General features: G+C 48.3%; 2 protein-coding genes across 3 annotated transcripts in view; one reads left to right on the top strand and one right to left on the bottom strand.

The window, feature by feature from the left end:
* The window catches only part of TMEM43 (transmembrane protein 43), a 30,658-nt gene extending 29,643 nt beyond the window's left edge, over nt 1-1,015 (bottom strand). The window contains exon 1 of the mRNA XM_088450233.1: nt 778-1,015. Coding sequence (XP_088306359.1) covers nt 778-789 — 12 coding nt within the window. The 5' untranslated portion in view covers nt 790-1,015. The remainder of the gene's footprint in view (nt 1-777) is intronic.
* Nucleotides 927-13,755, top strand: CHCHD4 (coiled-coil-helix-coiled-coil-helix domain containing 4). 2 transcript variants are annotated; one of them, XM_088450234.1, is made up of 3 exons: nt 927-1,025; nt 3,454-3,552; nt 12,875-13,755. In XM_088450234.1, exons 1-3 carry the CDS (start codon nt 950-952, stop codon nt 13,177-13,179), a joined length of 480 nt encoding a protein of 159 aa, XP_088306360.1. In that variant the 5' UTR covers nt 927-949; the 3' UTR covers nt 13,180-13,755. The 2 variants fall into 2 exon arrangements, with proteins under 2 accessions (XP_088306360.1, XP_088306361.1); XM_088450235.1 differs by lacking the exon at nt 927-1,025 and adding an exon at nt 1,046-1,248.
* Nucleotides 13,756-19,955: the final 6,200 nt, after the last annotated feature.

Raw genomic sequence — 19,955 nt, 5'->3', positions numbered from 1 at the left:
TACAGTAGATAATGTATATGTGCAGGGATAATATAGATAATACAGTAGATAATGTATATGTGTAGGGATAATACAGTAGATAATGTATATGTGCAGGGATAATTTAGATAATACAGTAGATAATGTATATGTGCAGGGATAATGTAGATAATACAGTAGATAATGTATATGTGCAGGGATAATACAGTAGATAATGTATATGTGTAGGGATAAGATAGATAATACAGTAGATAATGTATATGTGCAGGGATAATTTAGATAATACAGTAATGTATATGTGCAGGGATAATATAGATAATACAGTAGATAATGTATATGTGCAGGGATAATATAGATAATACAGTAGATAATGTATATGTGCAGGGATAATATAGATAATACAGTAGATAATGTATATGTGTAGGGATAATTTAGATAATACAGTAGATAATGTATATGTGCAGGGATAATATAGATAATACAGTAGATAATGTATATGTGTAGGGATAAGATAGATAATACAGTAGATAATGTATATGTGTAGGGATAATTTAGATAATACAGTAGATAATGTATATGTGTAGGGATAATACAGTAGATAATGTATATGTGCAGGGATAAGATAGATAATACAGTAGATAATGTATATGTGTAGGGATAAGATAGATATATGTAGACAGACATATTACTTATAGATAATGCAGTAGATAATGTATATGTGCAGGGATAAGATAGATATATGTAGACAGACATATTACTTATAGATAATATATATGTGCATGGACAATGAGGACTCACCCCTCTGGCCATGGCCCTGTCCTGTCCTGTGTGCGGATACTATAGCGGGTGATACAATGTGTCTCTCAGATGCAGCAGATGTCGCTAATAAGTTGCCACAGAGTCCTTACAAAGTTTCCTCCCAGCTCAGTGACTGATCTGCGCATGCGGAGGGGCTACAGCCGCGCGTTGCATGCTGGGAGTTGTAGTTTCCGTCTATCTCCCGCTGCCTGTGACCCACGGCTGCCGAGACCGGCTGTGTACACCAGGTGTGGATCAGTGGCACGGAGAGTGTGTGACAGGTGGCGACATACCCGCCCCTCCCACCGAATAGATTCTCCGGAGCAGGCATCTCCAGGACAGCCTCCACCAGGGTCCTCTGAGCCGGTGCTGTGCGTGTGACGTAGTCAGAGTGCGCGGGCAGTGTGTCAGACTGTGTGCTGGTCGCACTGTGAGAGAGAGCATCAGCCATGTCCTACTGCCGGCAGGAGGGTGAGGAACGTAGGGCAGGATGGACGGGCACCTAGGGGGCAATAATGAGGGAGGATTCAGGAAAGGGAGGAGAGGGCAACTATGTTGGGGTCATTGGGACATGGTGATGTGAGGGCACCTGAGTGGGGTCACTGGGACAGGGTGAGGAGCGGGCACCTGACTGTTGGGGTCACTGGGACATGGTAAGGGGAGGGCACCTGAGTGTTGGGGGGTGGGGTCACTGGCAGAGTGAGGGGAGGGCACCTGAGTGTTGGGGGGTGGGGTCACTGGCAGGATGAGTAGAGAGCACCTGAGTGTTGGGGGGTTTGGTCACTGGCAGAGTGAGGAGAGAGCACCTGAGTGTTGGGAGGTGGGGTCACTGGCAGGGTGAGGAGCGGGTACCTGAGTGTTGAGGGGTTTGGTCACTGGCAGGGTGAGGAGAGAGCACCTGAGTGTTGGGGGTGGGGTCACTGGCAGGGTGAGGAGCGGGTACCTGAGTGTTGAGGGGTTTGGTCACTGGCAGGGTGAGGAGAGAGCACCTGAGTGTTGGGGGTGGGGTCACTGGCAGGGTGAGGAGCGGGTACCTGAGTGTTGAGGGGTTTGGTCACTGGCAGGGTGAGGAGAGAGCACCTGAGTGTTGGGGGTGGGAACACTGGCAGGGTGAGAAGAGGGCACCTGAGTGTTGGGAGGTGGGGTCACTGAGACAGGGTGAGGAGAGAGCACCTGAGTGTTAGGGGTGGGGACACTGGGACAGGGTGAGGAGAGGGCACCTGAGTGTGGGGGGGTGGAGTCACTGGCAGGGTGAGGAGAGAGCACCTGAGTGTTGGGGGTGGGGTCACTGGCAGGGTTAGTAGAGAGCACCTGAGTGTTGGGAGGTGGGGTCACTGAGACAGGGTGAGGAGAGAGCACCTGAATGTTGGGGGTGGGGTCACTGGCAGGGTGAGTAGAGAGCACCTGAGTGTTGGGAGGTGGGGTCACTGAGACAGGGTGAGGAGAGAGCACCTGAGTGTTGGGAGGTGGGGTCACTGAGACAGGGTGAGGAGAGAGCACCTGAGTGTTGGGGGTGGGGTCACTGAGACAGGGTGAGAAGAGGGCACCTGAGTGTGAGGGGGTGGAGTCACTGGCAGGGTGAGGAGAGAGCACCTGAGTGTTGGGGGGTGGTGACACTGGGATAGGGTGAGGAGAGAGCACCTGAGTGTTGGGGGGTGGTGACACTAGGATAGGGTGATTAGAGAGCACCTGAGTGTTGGGAGGTGGGGTCACTGAGACAGGGTGAGGAGAGAGCACCTGAGTGTTGGGGGGCGGGGTCACTGGCAGGGTGAGGAGAGGGCACCTGAGTGTTGGGAGGTGGGGTCACTGGGACAAGGTGAGGAGAGGACACCTGAGTGTTGGGGTCACTGGAACATGGTGAGGAGAGGGCCCCTGAGTGTTGGAGGGGTGGTGACACTGGGACAGGGTGAGGTAAGGGCATCCAATGTTGGGTGTGCAGAGTAAGGTGAGTAGAGGGCACCTGAGTGTTGGGGGGTGGGGCAACTGGGACATGGTGATGTTATAGCACCCAATGGTGGGGGTACAAAGTAAAGGTGAGGGCATCTGAATGTTAGACTACTGGGCAAGGAGAAGGCATTGTTGGAGGTAGAGGGGAAAAGTGATTGATTAGAAAGCACCTGAAAGTTAGGGGGGCGCACTGAGAAAGGACAAGGTGGGCACCTGCATGTGGCTGGGCACTGAGGAATGGCGATTAGTCAGCTATTCAGTGGGCAATATTCATTACAATGCTGACTGTCAATTCACTTTGTATGTTGGGTGTCATTGAGGATGGATCAGAAGGGTGAGGAGAGGGCACCTGAATGTTGGTTGGCACTGTGGATGGATGGGGAGATTGCGCATGAATGTTTGGCACTGAGGACGAATCAGGAGGGTGAGGAGATGTTGGGTGTCATTGAGGTTGGATCAGCAGGGTGAGGAAAGGGCACCTGAATGTTGGTAGGCAGAGGATTGGTCTGGTGGGTGTTGAGGGAGCATCCTAATGTTGTGTGGCCTGGGGATGGGTCAGGAAGGTGGTGAGAGGCACATAAATGTTGGTTGTCACTGAGGATGAATCAAGAGAGTGTGGAGAGGGCACGTGAATGTTCGGGGGCAGTGACGATGGTAAATATAAAAGTGTTTTTATTACTCTACAAACTTCGTAACTGAAAATATTTAAACTTTTACAAAACATTCCAGGAAAGGACAAAATTATCTTTGTAACCAAAGAGGACCATGCAACTCCAAGCAGCGCGGAGCTGATAGCTGATGACCCCAACGACCCCTATGAAGACCACGGTTAGTGATAGTCGTGCATGATATCAGTGAACGTCTCCTATGTGATTGCTCATCATTAACCGAGATTATAACTTGGATCTGTTCTGATGCTCAGCGGAGGCAGACATTTTGTGGGCTTAACCAGCATTACGAGTATGCGGCTACAGTTCCCAAACCCGGTCCTCAAGGCACTCTGTCAGTCCAGGTTTTAAGGCTATCCGTGCTTGACCACAGGTGACTTTATTAGTACCTCAGTCAGTTTGCTTTAACCACCTGGGCTCAAAGAGGGATAGCTCTAAAGGCGCTTATCCACTACACGATATAAATGGACGATTGAACGATCACGTTATCGTTCACACGTTCATTAATCATGCTGTGAATATGCCAGCGATGCGCGCTCCCGCTGGTCGGTGTCTGTCATCGCCTGAACATACTGCCCTACCTGACGATGTCGTCAGGTTGTGCATGTTCGGGGATGAGGAAGGGTGCCTGCACTGACCGACATATCGTTCATTGTGGCCATAATATCCACTGCACAGTATAATGAACGATGTCGTCAGGTTATGGATGAGGGAGGATGCCGGCACTGACCGACATATCGTTCAGTGTGGACACATTGGGGGTCATTCAGACCCACTCGCAAGCGGCAGTACGCTCGCAAGTGGGTCGATGTTCCCCACATCGCATGCGCACGACGGAGGGAACTCCGTCGTGCGCATGCGCGAGACCCGGACTGCGACAGCCAACCTGTCGCTCCGGGTCTTGCACCAAAGGGGGCGTGCTGTCGATGGTGACTGACAGCACGCCCCCTTTGGTGGGTGTGCCGGGGGCGTGCCTGCCAGACGGAGGCGTTCCCATGGGAACGCCTACCGTCTGAAGCCGGCCCCACTGACATCACTAGTGATGTCAGTGGGAGTGATTTTGGCTCTGATAGAGCCAAAATCACTCCAGGGCTTGTGGCAGGGAGACCCTACCGCAGGATCTCCGTCGCGACCATCTTTTTGGACGCTCGTATATGCTGTGGGTGGTGACCCACAGCTATACGAGCGTCCAGGAGGACGCTCCATTTTAATGGAGGAGGGCCCTGATTCAGAGCGAGCGCTCTGGTCAGAGCGTCCGGCTCTGAATCAGGCCCATTATCCACTGCACAGTATAATGAACGATGTCGTAATCGTTCATTCATCGTGTAGTGGATATGCGGCTTAAATCCTGAACTGTTAGGGTGTCTCGAGGGACGTGTTTGGGAACCCTAGGTCTAAGGGACAAAACGTAAGGAGAAAAACAACAAAACTGGGGTGGAATTACGCTAATAAAAAATACTAGGTGTGATGATGTAGCAGAAATGATAAAATTATGAAAACACGTCATAAACAGGAAAACATCTATTTAGTATAATAGCAAGCTAAGCAAATGTTAAAAACGTAGAGAATATAGAATATATATGATAAAGCCTCCATCATAGAGGTAAAACGCGTCAGGGGAAGTTATTGGTCTATTTGAGGGACTACTGGACCTATATCTTATTTATTGCTTTTAATACCGGAGATTAAACTCTCACTGGCTTCCTAATGTATATCCAAGCTGGTGTTTTATATAGGGCAGCCGGGGTTCTCATAACTCCAAACGGCCTCTCTAGACTACCCAGCTGCTCCCTTGGAGACCGAGCAGCTTCACTGTGTACCAGATGCCGTCTATTAGGCTGTCTCCACCAAAGATCAAGCACTGACAGCCCTAAACAACCTGCCAGCAATTATCGGTTATCTGTACTTTCAATTTATCAAGACATACAGACTTTTAGTGGATTCAGGGCCTGATTCAGCAAGGATCGCAATTGCAAAGCTGCACGCAGGCTATAGATATATGATGTCTGTACGCAGACTATAGATCTATGATGTATGCACGCAGGCTATAGATCTATGATGTATGCACGCAGGCTATAGATCTATGATGTATGCACGCAGGCTATAGATATGATGTATGCACGCAGGCTATAGATATGATGTATGCACGCAGGCTATAGATATGATGTATGCACGCAGGCTATAGATCTATGATGTCTGCACGCAGGCTATAGATCTATGATGTCTGCACGCAGGCTATAGATGGATGATGTCTGCACGCAGGCTATAGATGGATGATGTCTGCACGCAGGCTATAGATGGATGATGTCTGCACGCAGGCTATAGATGGATGATGTCTGCACGCAGGCTATAGATGGATGATGTCGGCACGCAGGCTATGGATGGATGATGTCGGCACGCAGGCTATGGATGGATGATGTCGGCACGCAGGCTATGGATGGATGATGTCGGCACGCAGGCTATAGATGGATGATGTCGGCACGCAGGCTATAGATGGATGATGTCGGCACGCAGGCTATAGATGGATGATGTCGGCACGCAGGCTATAGATGGATGATGTCGGCACGCAGGCTATAGATGGATGATGTCGGCACGCAGGCTATAGATGGATGATGTCGGCACGCAGGCTATAGATGGATGATGTCGGCACGCAGGCTATAGATGGATGATGTCGGCACGCAGGCTATAGATGGATGATGTCGGCACGCAGGCTATAGATGGATGATGTCGGCACGCAGGCTATAGATGGATGATGTCGGCACGCAGGCTATAGATGGATGATGTCGGCACGCAGGCTATAGATGGATGATGTCGGCACGCAGGCTATAGATGGATGATGTCGGCACGCAGGCTATAGATGGATGATGTCGGCACGCAGGCTATAGATGGATGATGTCGGCACGCAGGCTATAGATGGATGATGTCGGCACGCAGGCTATAGATGGATGATGTTGGCACGCAGGCTATAGATAGATAGATGATGTATGCGCGCAGCCAGCTTTGCATTGCGATCCTTGCAGATATAGTAATGCAGCAGAGGGCATCACGTCTCCTGTGCATTACTTATCCGAGCTGCGTTGTCCAACACAGCATCGGATAATCTGCGTAACATCGGCCGCTAAGGTGACCCATTGGGTCCCACAGCCAGCCACCGCAGTTGAGAGGAAGAGGCCAGGGAATCTCCGTCAGCCAACGGAGATCCTGGCCTCTTCCCCCCCCCCCCCCAGGAGACCATCGCCGCCCCCTCCCAGCCCACAAACGGCAGCAGACTGTCAATCACTGCCAGCCTGCTGCCAGTCTGCGAGCGGGATCGCATACCTGTTCTGCACATGCGCAGAACGGGTCATGCGCCTGCGCAGGTTCGCGACCATCGGGCATATGCGTTCAGCAGCGTAGTAGTGGGCACTGCTGGATCAGGCCCTCTGTTTCTTTATTCACAATAATACTAGTAATTGAATTCCCTTTGTCCTGGACATTTCTTTGTTATTTTATTGGGACTTCATGTTCCTAAAGCTGGGTACACACTAGGATGACGGATCAGCCATTTGGCCGATCCGCTGTGCATACGCACTTAGCAATCGTCGGCCCGATGTGCCGTGCCTAATGTCACAGCTGGGCAGCCATTTGCTTGTGCCCGGCCAGTTGTGATGTTAGTTACCTGCAGCCTCAGCAGCAAGTGTACGAGCTGAAGGCCCATACACACAGCACGATGTGCCAATATATCGGCCATCGGCTGTGCTGCACAGCTGACGCAATATGTCTGTGAACGTCATTCACCGACATATCGCGGGTACACACCTGCCGACGCGCCCACGATCTATCGGCCTATAATTCAGCCAGTGTGTACTCAGCATTATTTGTCTGTTTATAGGGCTGTGTTACCAGTGTAAACTTTGTTCATTTTAGATGACTTATTCCACCATTTATTAGAGGAGCCGATTAGATTTTGGAAGCAAATTTATACAGTTTTTACATTTATATAGTTTCCAGTGATGAACGGTCTATTCACCAGTATACACGGTTTGTTTTATTATATATTCTATATTATATGAATTGTTTGAGTTATTTAGAATGCTAATATTACATTAAATAGATGTTTTACGGTTTATGACGTGTCTTGATAATTTTATAATTTCTGCCACATCATTACACCTAGTATTTTGTTTCTACATTATCTCTTCACACTATGACCCTCATTCAGAGGCGGTCGCTAGAAGCTTCACTTTTCAAGTGCGGCCTCCTGGTCGCTAGCTAAGCTGTGGGTTACCACCCACAGCTTTAGCGACCGACCAGGTTGATGGTCGCGATGGTCAAGACCATCGGGGCTTGCGACGAGACCCTAAGGTTGGGTCTCGGCAACTGCAAGCCCCAGGGAGCTTCCTGCTCTGATCGAGCAGGAAGCTCCCCACTGACATCACTGCTGATGTCAGTGTGGCCACCCACAAAACGGCAGGCGTTCCATTAGGAACGCCTCCATTTGTGTAGCCACCCCCCCCGCCCCGCCTACAAAACGGGGCGAGCTGTCGATCAACATCAACAGCCGCCCCTTTTGTGGTGAGCTCCGGAGCGAGAGAAATTCTCTCTCCCTCCGGGGCTTGCCTTTAGCATCGACCCGGTTGCGAGCGCTCAGCGCTTGTGACCGGGTCTGAATGAGACCCCATATCCTGCTCTGGTGCTGTAACCCAGAAAGTGTAAAACTAAAGGAAAAAATTAAAGGCACTCAGAGACTCTGAGTGCCTTTCATTTTTTATATATATATCTCTATCTATCTATCTATATATATAATATGCACACGCCTGGTTGCCGTCTGTGCTTATAAGGGACAAAACTGTAGTAATTTGTAGGCGGTTTAAATTGGTGTTTTGCAATAACCGTTATTTCTGCGAGTCACTGCATACGATTTGTGGGTAGGAGGGAGGCTGTGGAGGTCAAGAATGCTTCAGTAAATATTGTAGGGTCTAGAGCAGGGATGGGGAACCTCGGGCCCGGGAGCCGTATAAGGCCCTCTGAATAATTTGGTCTGGCCCTCGGAGCTTCAGATGGTCACACCACTGCCCTTACAGCTCCCCGAAGCATCCTCAGGATGTTGCGGGCATTGCTGTAATCACCTGGGATTGTGGCCCCGCCCCATTGTGACATCATACAGAGGGGCGTGGCCTGTACCAGGCCCGCAAATAATGTTATGTATATCAAAATGGCCCTCGGCAGTAAAAAGGTTCCCCACCCCTGATCTAGAGTGACGCACAAGATATTTTACTGATGCACAAGGGCTGGACAAATCCCAGGTGTCAAGTAGCCAGTAGGACTAAAGCCAGGTACACACTATATGATGTGTCGTTCTGACGCGGATCGGAACGATTAATCGTACATACCGTCGTTTCAATAGTAGTTAATGAATGCTCATCTTTCTTAACAGAACCTTTTCAGATTTTACTCTACTTCCTCCCATTATTGTCTTTGCTGTTGCCTAGAATTACATCGCCCACTGTTGATGTCTTCAGATACTGTAGCCAAGCTCTATAAGCCTGGCGACAAAGCGCCCACATGATTTGTCAATGGTATTAGTTTGGTTTGCTGAAATTGAACAGAAACCTGTATCTTGTACAGTTGGAGGTAACAGTTTATAGTCAGCCCCCTCAGCATGCCGCAGGCCGTACGTGACCCGTTCACTGACGCATTTATACTATATATTCATAAGCTGACCAGAGGGTGCCAAACTTCATGCTGGCATGTACAATGGCGAAGGTGTCTAAGAATTGCAGCATCCTTTTAAACAGTCCCGCTGATCATATAGCAGGAACGGCTGCCTTGGAAATCTACAGTTCCTTCTGTGGCCTCCAGAGGGCAGCATTAAGACGCTTTCACGTAATACAACACTAAGCAGAGGGTGTTGATGAACCAGGGGGCGCATAGTTTAGTCTCCACAAACGTGGCGCTGGTAACTGGTTAAAAAAATAAAAACCTCCTTCGCCATTTCTGTCTCCAGACTTTGCATAACATTTTTTTTTTTTTCAAAGTTTGATTTGCTGCAAAGAGTTAAACTAGAAGCGGACTCTGATCCAAAACCAGATTACCCCAGCATGCAGAGTCAGCGGATGTCTCTAAGCATGTCCTGGTATGGGGACGCGCGTATCATCTGATTATCTGTACGTGGTCATCAAAGGGGGGGAGGAGCTACAAATACAGGATGTTATGTCCATCGACTTTATTGTGTACGCGCCAATGCAATTAGAGTGAGCGTTAGGTATATCGCAGCTGCTTATTGTGCATTCCCATATGCGTTATCAACAGTCGCCATAAGAGGGATGGAAGGTTGTATTCTATGACCAGTTATATCCGTTATCCAGTGCTAGAATAAGAATTGGGAATGGTCACCTACATAACGTAGAGGAGACCAGTCTGTGCAGTTCATAGGAACTAGTGACATCACTGAGACATCAAGTGCCGGGATGCCAGTGATGTCACTAGTTCCTGGGAAAATGATTGGCTGAAAAATGGTACAGCCCACAATATGGCTGCTTCCAGTCTATAGGTGACACTTTAAACCTTTAAAAACTTTCATTGATGACAGTATTTCAGTTTAACAAATACATATATACCCAATCTTTTTTTTTTGTTTCTGTGACGTCCTTGGACTGTCGTCTTCGTTATATCTGTTGTGCGTTGCCTTTCACTCGAGGGACTTGTTTCTAAGAGTCGCAGTTTGGTTTTGAAGGGTTAATGCCATCTTTTATTGGCTGACTGCTCCTGAAAAGACTGGTGTAACAGCCGGACAGCAGCTGGCAGTGAGACATGAATAGTCGAATTCATCCCGCCTGTCACTTGTATCAGGGGGGGCTGGTGGGTGGGAGACATTGTCTAAAGCTGCCACTGACCTCAAAAAAAAAAAAAGATTGAAAACATGGCTTGGCATTACAGAGTGCTTTGTGTGTAGGGTGCCGAGCATTATGTCACCAGCAACCTTACCAGCAGGTCAGTGGGCATTACTATAGCGCACTGAAGGGCATCGTTCATACAGCCTCACACAACCCTCCCTCCATTGGATGATGAATAACGTGGGTGGGACCAGTTACTGACCTCCTGGGCATGATGGCAAAACTGGCAGTCCCTCGTTCTGACTTGTGCCCAAGCTCTGTATTGCCGTTTGTCTATTGTATTTGTTGGTGGAGATGAATATGTGGATATTCCATTAAGTTTGCAGAAGCGATTCCCATATGTTGTATACTAGCGTATGTAGAAACACCCACTAGCGCACGTCATCTCCAGGAAGTTTATTAAAACATTGGTACATCGAGGACATCGGAAGCGATCGCAGCGCTTGTGGTTGCCGTACCCTGCCGCAAGCACTGCGCGGATTTCAGTATAAAAAACAGGCATGTGACCTGTACTATGATGCTGGCTGTTAAGTATGCACGCCTCTGAAAAGGCGCCTGCGTTCGCAACTCCACTCCCTCGTTATTAGAGTCCTGCCCCTGTTACCTCCCACAAACGGCCTCTCCTGTCGCTCATTACACTGGGCTGTCTTTGCTTGGCGAGCGAGCGGATTCCGATCACACAGAGTAGTTTGCGCACGTTCAGAGCGAAGCATGCGCGGTCGCTAAACATCGGCCGCGTACGAGCGAGCGGGTCTGAATCAGGTCCATAGTACACAATTGCCCTGAAATAAGAGCCTTGCTTTTGTATTAGTTGTGTTACCTACCTTCTCTCTTCATATTAATAAGCGAAGCCACATGTTATTGATCTATAGGTTCAAGTCAAAAGGATATGACACCACTTGGGATGGCACATTATATGCACTAATATTCACAGAGCAGTTCTGTGCTTTATCTAAGGGCAAACCACTTTAGCCCATATGTTATGATGGAAAGAAATAGAATACACTGGTTGATTTTGAAATAATTTCAAAGGTAAAACCATCCTGAGTTGCAGATTATCACATTTGGGCCTCAGTCTTATTTATAGCATATACAGTGGAATGGGTTTGTCGGAGCGAGCAGGCGTGTACTGAAGAGTAAAGTTTGCCTGAGTTGGGCAGAGGGAGGGGGGCTGCTTTCTAAGTACAGAGTAGGCGCAGAGGTCCGCATAGTTTTGTGGAGCAATGCAAAAATTGAGATTGCATTTGGTGGAGCGACTATTAAAATTTAGATAAATGGGTGGAGAGGGTGAATGTTTTTTAGGGTGAAATGTAAAAAAAACAAAATCTCTACACCACAAATGTCACATGTAATGGAGACATTTGCAGTGGATCTTGTAAAAGTTGCAGCACACTTGGCAGTAATTGTCTTTTAAGATATATATATATATATATATATATATATATATATATAATGTCAATGGAAGATGAGAGCTGACACACAAACCACTTTAATCATTTCAAGACACTTTATTAAAATTCAAAAATACATAAAACCTTTCTTATAGACATATAACCTGTTGTTATTCCGATTATAAGGAACAGGACTATTGAACAAATCTTTGTCAATTGTGTCGACAATCACCCAATGCATTTTTTTTGGTTTTAACAGAAGTATAATCCTCCACCCTTGTGAGTCGACGAAACGCGTTGGGTGATTGTCGTCACAATTGACAAAGATTTGTTCAATAATCCTGTTCCTTATAATCGGAATAACAACAGGTTATATGTCAATAAGAAAGGTTTTATGTATTTTTGAATTTTAAAGTGTCTTGAAATGATGAAAGTGGTTTGTGTGTCAGCTCTCATCTTCCATTGACTCATAATATATTTATTTATACCAATATTGTATCACCAAAGGGGATTGTAATTGTGAATATTAAGCGCTCCTCAGGTTATCATTTAATTTGTCACTTTCTCACCTCTGGAGACAGAGAGGTCTAATTTTGGGGATTGCTGCTTGGAATATACCAACATATTATTGGATAAATTATTATACTATTGTGGCTCTTAGCGCATAATTGCTCATTATAAAAAAAAAAATATATATATATATGTGTGTGTGTATGTGTGTGTATGTGAAAAAAAAAAAATATATATATATATATAATCTATCCCAACTCCATACAAGCTTGCTGGACAGTATAGTGCGACACGTTCATTGTGGAATACGCTGTGACATAACGTGACCGTACTGTAATAGTCTTCATTCTAGCGCCCTGCACCTGTCACTAACCGTGCAGTTCCTCTTTCCTGCCTGGGCTGTCGCTGTCTGCTCTGGTGCTTCTAGCACACTCAGCTGATGCAACAAACTGCTGAGATACAGACCAGAGTGTGTTAGAAGCACCCTGAGCAGAGAGCGACACCCCAGGCAGGAGAGAGGAACTGCACGGGTTGTGAAAGGACCAGGGTGCTAGAATGAACACTACTGTAATGTAAGGTGTTTGTTCTAGCACAGGACTGGTCACCGGTGGTTACATCCCCTGACTCACGCTGTATATTGGTATGTATGTAGCTCTCTTCTAACTGTGGTTTTCCTGTTTTGCTTTTCTTTGTGTTGGTTCCCCAGGGTTGATCCTACCAAGTGGAGACATCAACTGGAATTGCCCATGCCTGGGAGGAATGGCCAGCGGGCCCTGCGGGGAGCAATTCAAAGCCGCCTTCTCCTGCTTCCATTACAGCGAGGAGGAAATCAAAGGCTCCGACTGCCTGGACCAGTTCCGAGCGATGCAGGAGTGCATGCAGAAATACCCAGACCTCTACCCGCAGGAAGACGACGAAGAGGCCAACAAGGACAAGCAAGGGAAAGAGCCGGGTCCCTCGGAGCCGGAACCCATAGAGGCTTCACCTGTTGAGGAGAAGGAGTCCAGCTAATGCAGGGGAGGAGGCAGCCGCCTCCCTGGTCCTTCGACACCACCACTGTACTATGGACTGCAGAATGCAGATATGTGCTGCCCCTCTGCCAGCATGTATGCACCGTGGTATATAGATAGAGCCTCGGACTGGCGGGCATGAGGGAGGCACGTGAACTTTACTCGGAGACCATTTTTGATCACTCACGTTTTATCCATGTTTCTGATTATCCTGAAATAAGCTGGGGGGGGGGGGGAGATGACAAATCTGTGTATACAGTAATCATTATTGTGGCTGATCGGCCCTGAAGCTATACAAGCTCTTGTTGGTCTTCTGTTGATGAAAGCAGCTCACAGCAGGCGGTACTTTGGGTAAAGGGATTGATGTTTCCGGTTTCCTTCCTCTGATCGGTCTCTTGTCGTAGTCCCCCCGCTAATAGTTTCCGAGTATATACTGTAGCGTCTCCTCTGTGCCTACAAAGCTAAATTCTACACTGCAGCGTCTATCCTCCAAACACGCACTGGGTCTCCGCTCCTGCTCTGGCGCTATGGATCATGTGCATAGTGTGTTACTTGAATTAAATACCTTTTTACTTTGTTCCGAATTCCCGACTTTTTTTTTTATTTTTTTTTTTTCAATTAACTTTTACAGATTTGTCAGGAAAATACACAGTCTTCATTTGCAAGATTTGGGGGGGGGGGGTGTCCAATTAGGTGCGAAAAGTCACATTTTGGCGAAGACAGTACGCAGGTGCTAACTTTTCGCACATAAATGCGTATCGCGCTATCCAATTCCCTAAGGGTGCGCACGGGCGAAAACTCCAGAGACCGAAACCGGCGAAAGTTCTCACCATCTCCGAGCAGGTGAGAAAAATGTGCAAAATCCCTAAATTGGGCTAAAAAGTGGGGGCTCTGTCTAGAGCCCTTTTCTACCGACCCCCCCCAATGACTAGTTAGGCAAAAAAAAAAAATAGAAATAGCTTAATTCTCTCTATTAATGACCTGTCAGTTTTGGGGTGAAAAGTGCTGGAAAACAGGATTTTGGTACTTACCGATAAATCCCTTTCTCCGATTCCACAGGGGACACTGGAGTTCAAGACAAAGGGGTATAGACGGTGGTAGAGCAGAGCCTGGCACTTTAAATAATCTAGAAGTGTGACTGGCTCCTCCCCCTCTATGCCCCATCAGCCCCAGTTTAAGAACTGAGCCCGAGAGGAGACGGAGGACAACAGAAAAATTAGGAAAAGGAGAAGACCACAGAACGGAACAAGACCGACTGAAGGAGAACAAAGGAACCCATTGCAGGAAACCCATGCAGTCACACAACCATAGAAGGAACCAAACAAAACAGCAGGTACGCAGCGCTGGGCGGGCGTCCAGTGTCCCCTGTGGAATCGGAGAAAGGGATTTATCGGTAAGTACCAAAATCCTGTTTTCTCCTTCATCCACTAGGGGACACTGGAGTTCAAGACAGTGGGGACGTCCCAAAGCCAACCTCCTGGGTGGGAAGCGCGGAGAACTTGCTGACCCCTCGGCCAAACCAAAACAGGGACCGCAAAGAACCATAGGCCCAGCGGAGGCTGAGGATTAAGTGTCGTAGAGCACAGGAGACAAACACCACTCCTCGCTAAACAGTCATAGAAACTTCCATAACGTACAGGTTAAGTCAAAAGGAACAGAACGGCTGGCGAGAGAACAAAGACAGTTGAGAAACGTCAGAACCAGTAATCTCAACTGAAATAGACCAAACCGGACCGTTGGCAGCCGATAGCCCAAACAAGAATCCATAGAAGGGCCGTAAACGAGAACAAACTCGAGAAACCGTACTAGAGGCTATACAGGAAGCTGCAACAGGTGCAGACAGCAGAACTTGTCCACAGACTCCAAACAGAGTATGCAGGGAGTCAAAAGACTAGACCGAACAGTCGCCCTGAACCCTCCTTGAGGTCCAACTACAACAAAGTTGTTAACCAGCGGAAGGGTTAGGCCATAGAAGTCTCCAAAGAGTGGAGATCCCACTGGGCCTGAGACCGAGTCGAAATAGAGATTATTGAGACTACAAGACCCTTCAGAGGGTCAGACAGCAGTACATCCTATACTGAAAACAGGGATAAAACAGCAACTGAAACGCTGCCTCTAAAAAGAAAACAACTTCCAACATGATGGAAGTGCCTAGTCAGTACCAACTGCAGGCCCGAACCCTACCAGTAAAAGAGCACGAATGCAACAGTCAACCAGGGAGAGCTACCAATATAGGGAAGCATCCAGTCAGCAAGGCTAGAGCACTAGGACAACCATGAAAGTACCCGTCAGGTACCTGTCAGTGTGATCAAATATCAACAGATATAGAACAGAAAGCCCAACCAGGCCCCCTGCGTGGAACATAGTGACTATTACACATCTATGTAAAGATGTGCACTAGCCCATAGGTGCGCTTCGGTCCATAACCCCAACAGATTCTAGTAGATAGTGTCACTAATCCAATGTTGTAACTATGCACCCACACGCCAGGAAAACTCTAAAGTGTAGAGCCAACTGATTAAAAGAGTGGATGGCTGCTAGGACAGCAGCTAGGGTGCATTAGGGAGAATAACACTATGTATGTCAGGTTGCATGAAAAATGAGCATCTTCCTAGGCATCAGTGAGGTATGCTCTTACCGCTAGTGTAAGTCCTTACATAAATATGTATTATGCCCACCAATCTAATACCACCCAGGCATTCGATCCTGGGACCCTTCTGTTACTGGTGTACTCGCCTTATCAGGTGAGCCATTTTATCTCCAGATGAACCCGTTTTTGAAGTGGGAATCAAAAAGACGACCTCAATGCTGTGAGGCATTGCCACCGCACTAGCCGCGCATCACTAACTTCCTCTTGTATGAGCCACCGAATGGAGCACAGAAGATATAAATCTATATAGATGCACATATGCATACCCTCTAACGTAAGCACAGAATGAAAAAAGGTATAAGATCAGCCTATAATGTAGTATAGGGTTTTCACATATATGCATGGGAAGAGTACTGCTCCTCTCAAAGGCGAGCCAATGTGAGGCATAAGCCTGGGGAACGATGCAAAAAAGAGCTAACCCTGAGTGAAGGGTATGCTATAACCATAAGTGCTAACCGCGGCGCCAGAACAGCGGCTAATACTATACATTTAGGCAAGGTAGCTAATATACCCTGAGGTAGCTCAGACTTTAGATGAAGCAAGGCACCCTTTGTGATAGATGCGGTGAGGCAGTTCCAAGGGGAAGTCTGACGGGTAATAGCAGGCGCTGCAATTGGCGGGACTGTGTCTCGTCAGCACAGCGCTACTAGCCGGGATGTGCACCAGCTGAATAACTGGCCCCTCTGAGAACCTCATAACGCGGTGCTATAGTTCAAAAATAAAAGGGGATTGGGCTAGTTCCCATTCTGCTAGCAAACCAGCCATCACTATACTCCTGTCATCCAGTGACAGACATCCCTACCGTTTGCGCTGAAGGTCTCCCAGCGTGGGAGGGGGAGGGCATAGGAGACCCACGCTAAAGCACTCCCTGCTGCAGGTAGTGCACTAAGCTATACTACTTGCGTGCAGGAGATGACAGTAATATTTCTAAATAAGAACATGAGCCATGAAATGAACGGAGCCCAAGGACAAAATTCACCCCAGCCTGTGTATGTTCTATAACTACTGTCCTTAGAATGAATACCGCTCTGAGTGCGAAGTGTCACACTCCAGTCAGCACAGCGCTGCTAACCCCATTAATAGAACTGACACTACTTATATCTGCAGGTGGCTCTAGGCCTTCATGATATGAAGTGTACACAAGGGCCCCTTAGAGACTAATTTTATTGAGATATGCGACAATAATATGGAGTACCAGAATTGATATTGAGAAGGGTACCTGTACTTAGACATATAACGCGTTTGTCATCCCAAGTATTCATACAAGGAATGGGTGTCTAATAAGTTTGCTACCAAGTAATAATAGGTCCTCTGAACAGGGCGCTGTAGATATAGACTGACGGAAACCGAACTATAACCCCAGGAGGGTGTAAGTACGTATCTTTATATACATGTGTGGACATACAAGAAGGCCCCAGGACATGTATAGGGTCCATACTGGAAGCAATGCCTAAGAGTATCACTATGTAAGCCGCATCACATGACTAGTTTATAGAGCACCATATAATATGTATGGAACTAGCCTACAGCTTCTGGTAAGCCCAGGCGGCTTTCGCATGCGTGGAATTATAGGTAAACCTAATGATAGTGGAAGTATAGGCATACCTACACATATACATAAATATATATATATATGAATATATACACACACACAACTCAAACCCCAAGGAGAGATAGTGTAAAGCGGAGTTATTGTACCAACTAGCGCATCAGGAGAGCCCAGCCTCCAATCGCAGCCTCCTTCTTTCAATATGCTAGGTATCCGACATAAAACTGATAAGAACAGATCCTACCTCTGCTCTTATGGTAAGGCTAAGAAGCGATATCCACATATGGATATGCGTACCTCATACAAATATATATATATATATATGTATTACATATACATACACCCACATATATGTACACACATACACACACGTGGCTTATCTCCACTCAGGGAGACTGCTCATGTGCCGCATGTGGCCGTCATTCTGCTACTGCGTAGGGGCAGGATATTTTAGCAGCGTGCTGTCCCCGACTGGTTTTGCATAAAGCGGAAGCATTCAAGGCTCCTGATGCAAAACCCCTCATTAACTGAACCTCTCTCCTGCTAGACCGGAGAGGGTTCATGGGAGCACTGATGTTGTTCTAGGCCTACAGTTCCCGGTATTCCCAGGCGGTCGTAGGCTGCTATGGCAGGGCGTGACGGTCATACATCGCTACATTGGGGAGCTGCATTTGGTATAACGTTAAGGCTATTAGCCCTATGCTATAGACTAGCCAATAGGGAAGCCTGCTTAGCCCCGCCAGGAGCTGCGGGATGCAGCGTCTCCTCCTGAGTTTAGATGAGAGCTGCTAATAGCTATTTGGTGGTTTCACTGAGGACTGAACCCAGGACCTGCTGCCTGTAAAGCAGATGTGATAACCACTACACTATGAAACCTCAGGTAGTGCTGCAAGCACAGGGAGTACACACAAACTCCACACAGCAAGGGCTGCGGTGGGATCTGAGCCCACAACGTCAGCGCTGAAAGGCAGTCATGTCTTAGAGCAGCGTGGTTCTGCTATCATTGTTCTATATGTCCAGCAGGTCTGCTGTAGCTTTGACTGTGCCTCAGCTGCGTATAGTAGCGCGCCCTTTGAAAAGGCAGACGCAGCGCTCCTGTTATGGAGAATGTCGGGCCTCCGCGCGGTGCTTAAGATGATTCTTTGCACTTGCTGCCTGGGGCACATAGACTGTACTGGGGATTACAGGGCAAGAGGGTGCACGGTGCAAAGGAGACTCTCCCGCTATCATCGCACCACTCCCTTAACCAGAGACCTGACTCGCAAGCCATGGTTCTATAATCCGCGGTGCAGCGTCTCCTCCTGTAACAAGAGGAGGGACATTGCAGGTAGACAGGCGCGCTGTAGCGGCGTCTAACGGCGCACGGAAGATCAACCCGGCGCCGGTAGACAGGCGCGCTGTAGCGGCATCTAACGGCGCGCGGAAGATCAACCCGGCGCCGGTGTTCTTTTAAGCACTGGCGCGATGATTACAGACAGCCGCTGAACGGCTGTTAGGGTGCGCGGTGCATGCACTGAAGCGGTGTCCACGTGCCCCCGTCAATGCCGTCGCCGGAGCTTCTACATTACAAGCCCCGGCGCAGCTACAATTATTTGTACAGGGAAGCTCCTGCTAGTGGCGGGCGTTTAGCGCGCCTACCGCAGCTACCCCTCCTGCTCCCCATCTGGGGAGGAGGACCCGGACTGCGGCCTGTCAGCGCTGCATTGACCTCGCTGCAGTGCAGAGCACTGAGGGGGAGAACCCGCCTTAACGCTGAGCCACAGACGCTCTGTTACAAATGGCACCGCTGAAATGGCGGGCTCAACAGTGACCGCTAGCGGCATGTCACTGAGCCCAGCTAACGTCCACTACTCCTGCTAATCAGGAGCAGTGGTCATACTTACGGACTGCTGCGGCCGGGATGCTGGGCTGAGGGGGCGGCGTGGAACCCGGACACATGCCGGTGTCAGCAGTAGCGGGTCCTCGCAGGGTCGGATGACTCCATTATGTGTGCCCCCTCCTTAGGGTCACCGGACACAGGCTGCAGTAGCCGTGTGGTGCCCTTCCCGGCGGCTCCCACGTAGCAGGCAGACTGCCACAGTAAGCAGCCTGCCTGTCCTCGGTGCTTGTAATAATAACTAAATATGAGAAAGGCTGGAGACAGCCTGATGTGCAACCGGCTCTCTCGGGCACATTCTAAAAACTGGGGCTGATGGGGCATAGAGGGGGAGGAGCCAGTCACACTTCTAGATTATTTAAAGTGCCAGGCTCTGCTCTACCACCGTCTATACCCCACTGTCTTGAACTCCAGTGTCCCCTAGTGGATGAAGGAGTAAATGGGTTTAAAGTACTGGATCAGGTATTTTGGTGAGTGTGTGGTGGTGGTGGTGGGGGGGGGGGGGGGGGGGGGGTGGTGGAGTGGATGATGGGACAGGTGTTTTAAACATTGCAACTGTGCCTTTAACATTTTTCTAAAAGTGCACTTTAGAGACCCAAAAATATATTTGCACCCACTTTAATGACCCCCCAATTATTTTCTCCCAAAAATATTGCTTTTTATCAATTTAGGACCCAAAATACTTTTATTACAGCTAGTAAT

The sequence above is a fragment of the Taudactylus pleione genome, unplaced genomic scaffold, assembly GCF_031769625.1.
Source record: "Taudactylus pleione unplaced genomic scaffold, aTauple2 ptg000512l, whole genome shotgun sequence".
Taxonomy (NCBI): Eukaryota; Metazoa; Chordata; class Amphibia; order Anura; family Myobatrachidae; genus Taudactylus; species Taudactylus pleione.
This window is presented reverse-complemented; position numbering and strand designations above follow the sequence as displayed.

Coding starts and splice junctions, on each gene's coding strand:
- CHCHD4 (XM_088450234.1), top strand. CDS start 950: ATGCTGGGAGTTGTAGTTTCCGTCTATCTCCCGCTGCCTGTGACCCAC. Junction 1,026..3,453: donor AGACCGGCTGTGTACACCAG/GTGTGGATCAGT, acceptor AAAACATTCCAG/GAAAGGACAAAATTATCTTT. Junction 3,553..12,874: donor CGACCCCTATGAAGACCACG/GTTAGTGATAGT, acceptor TTGGTTCCCCAG/GGTTGATCCTACCAAGTGGA.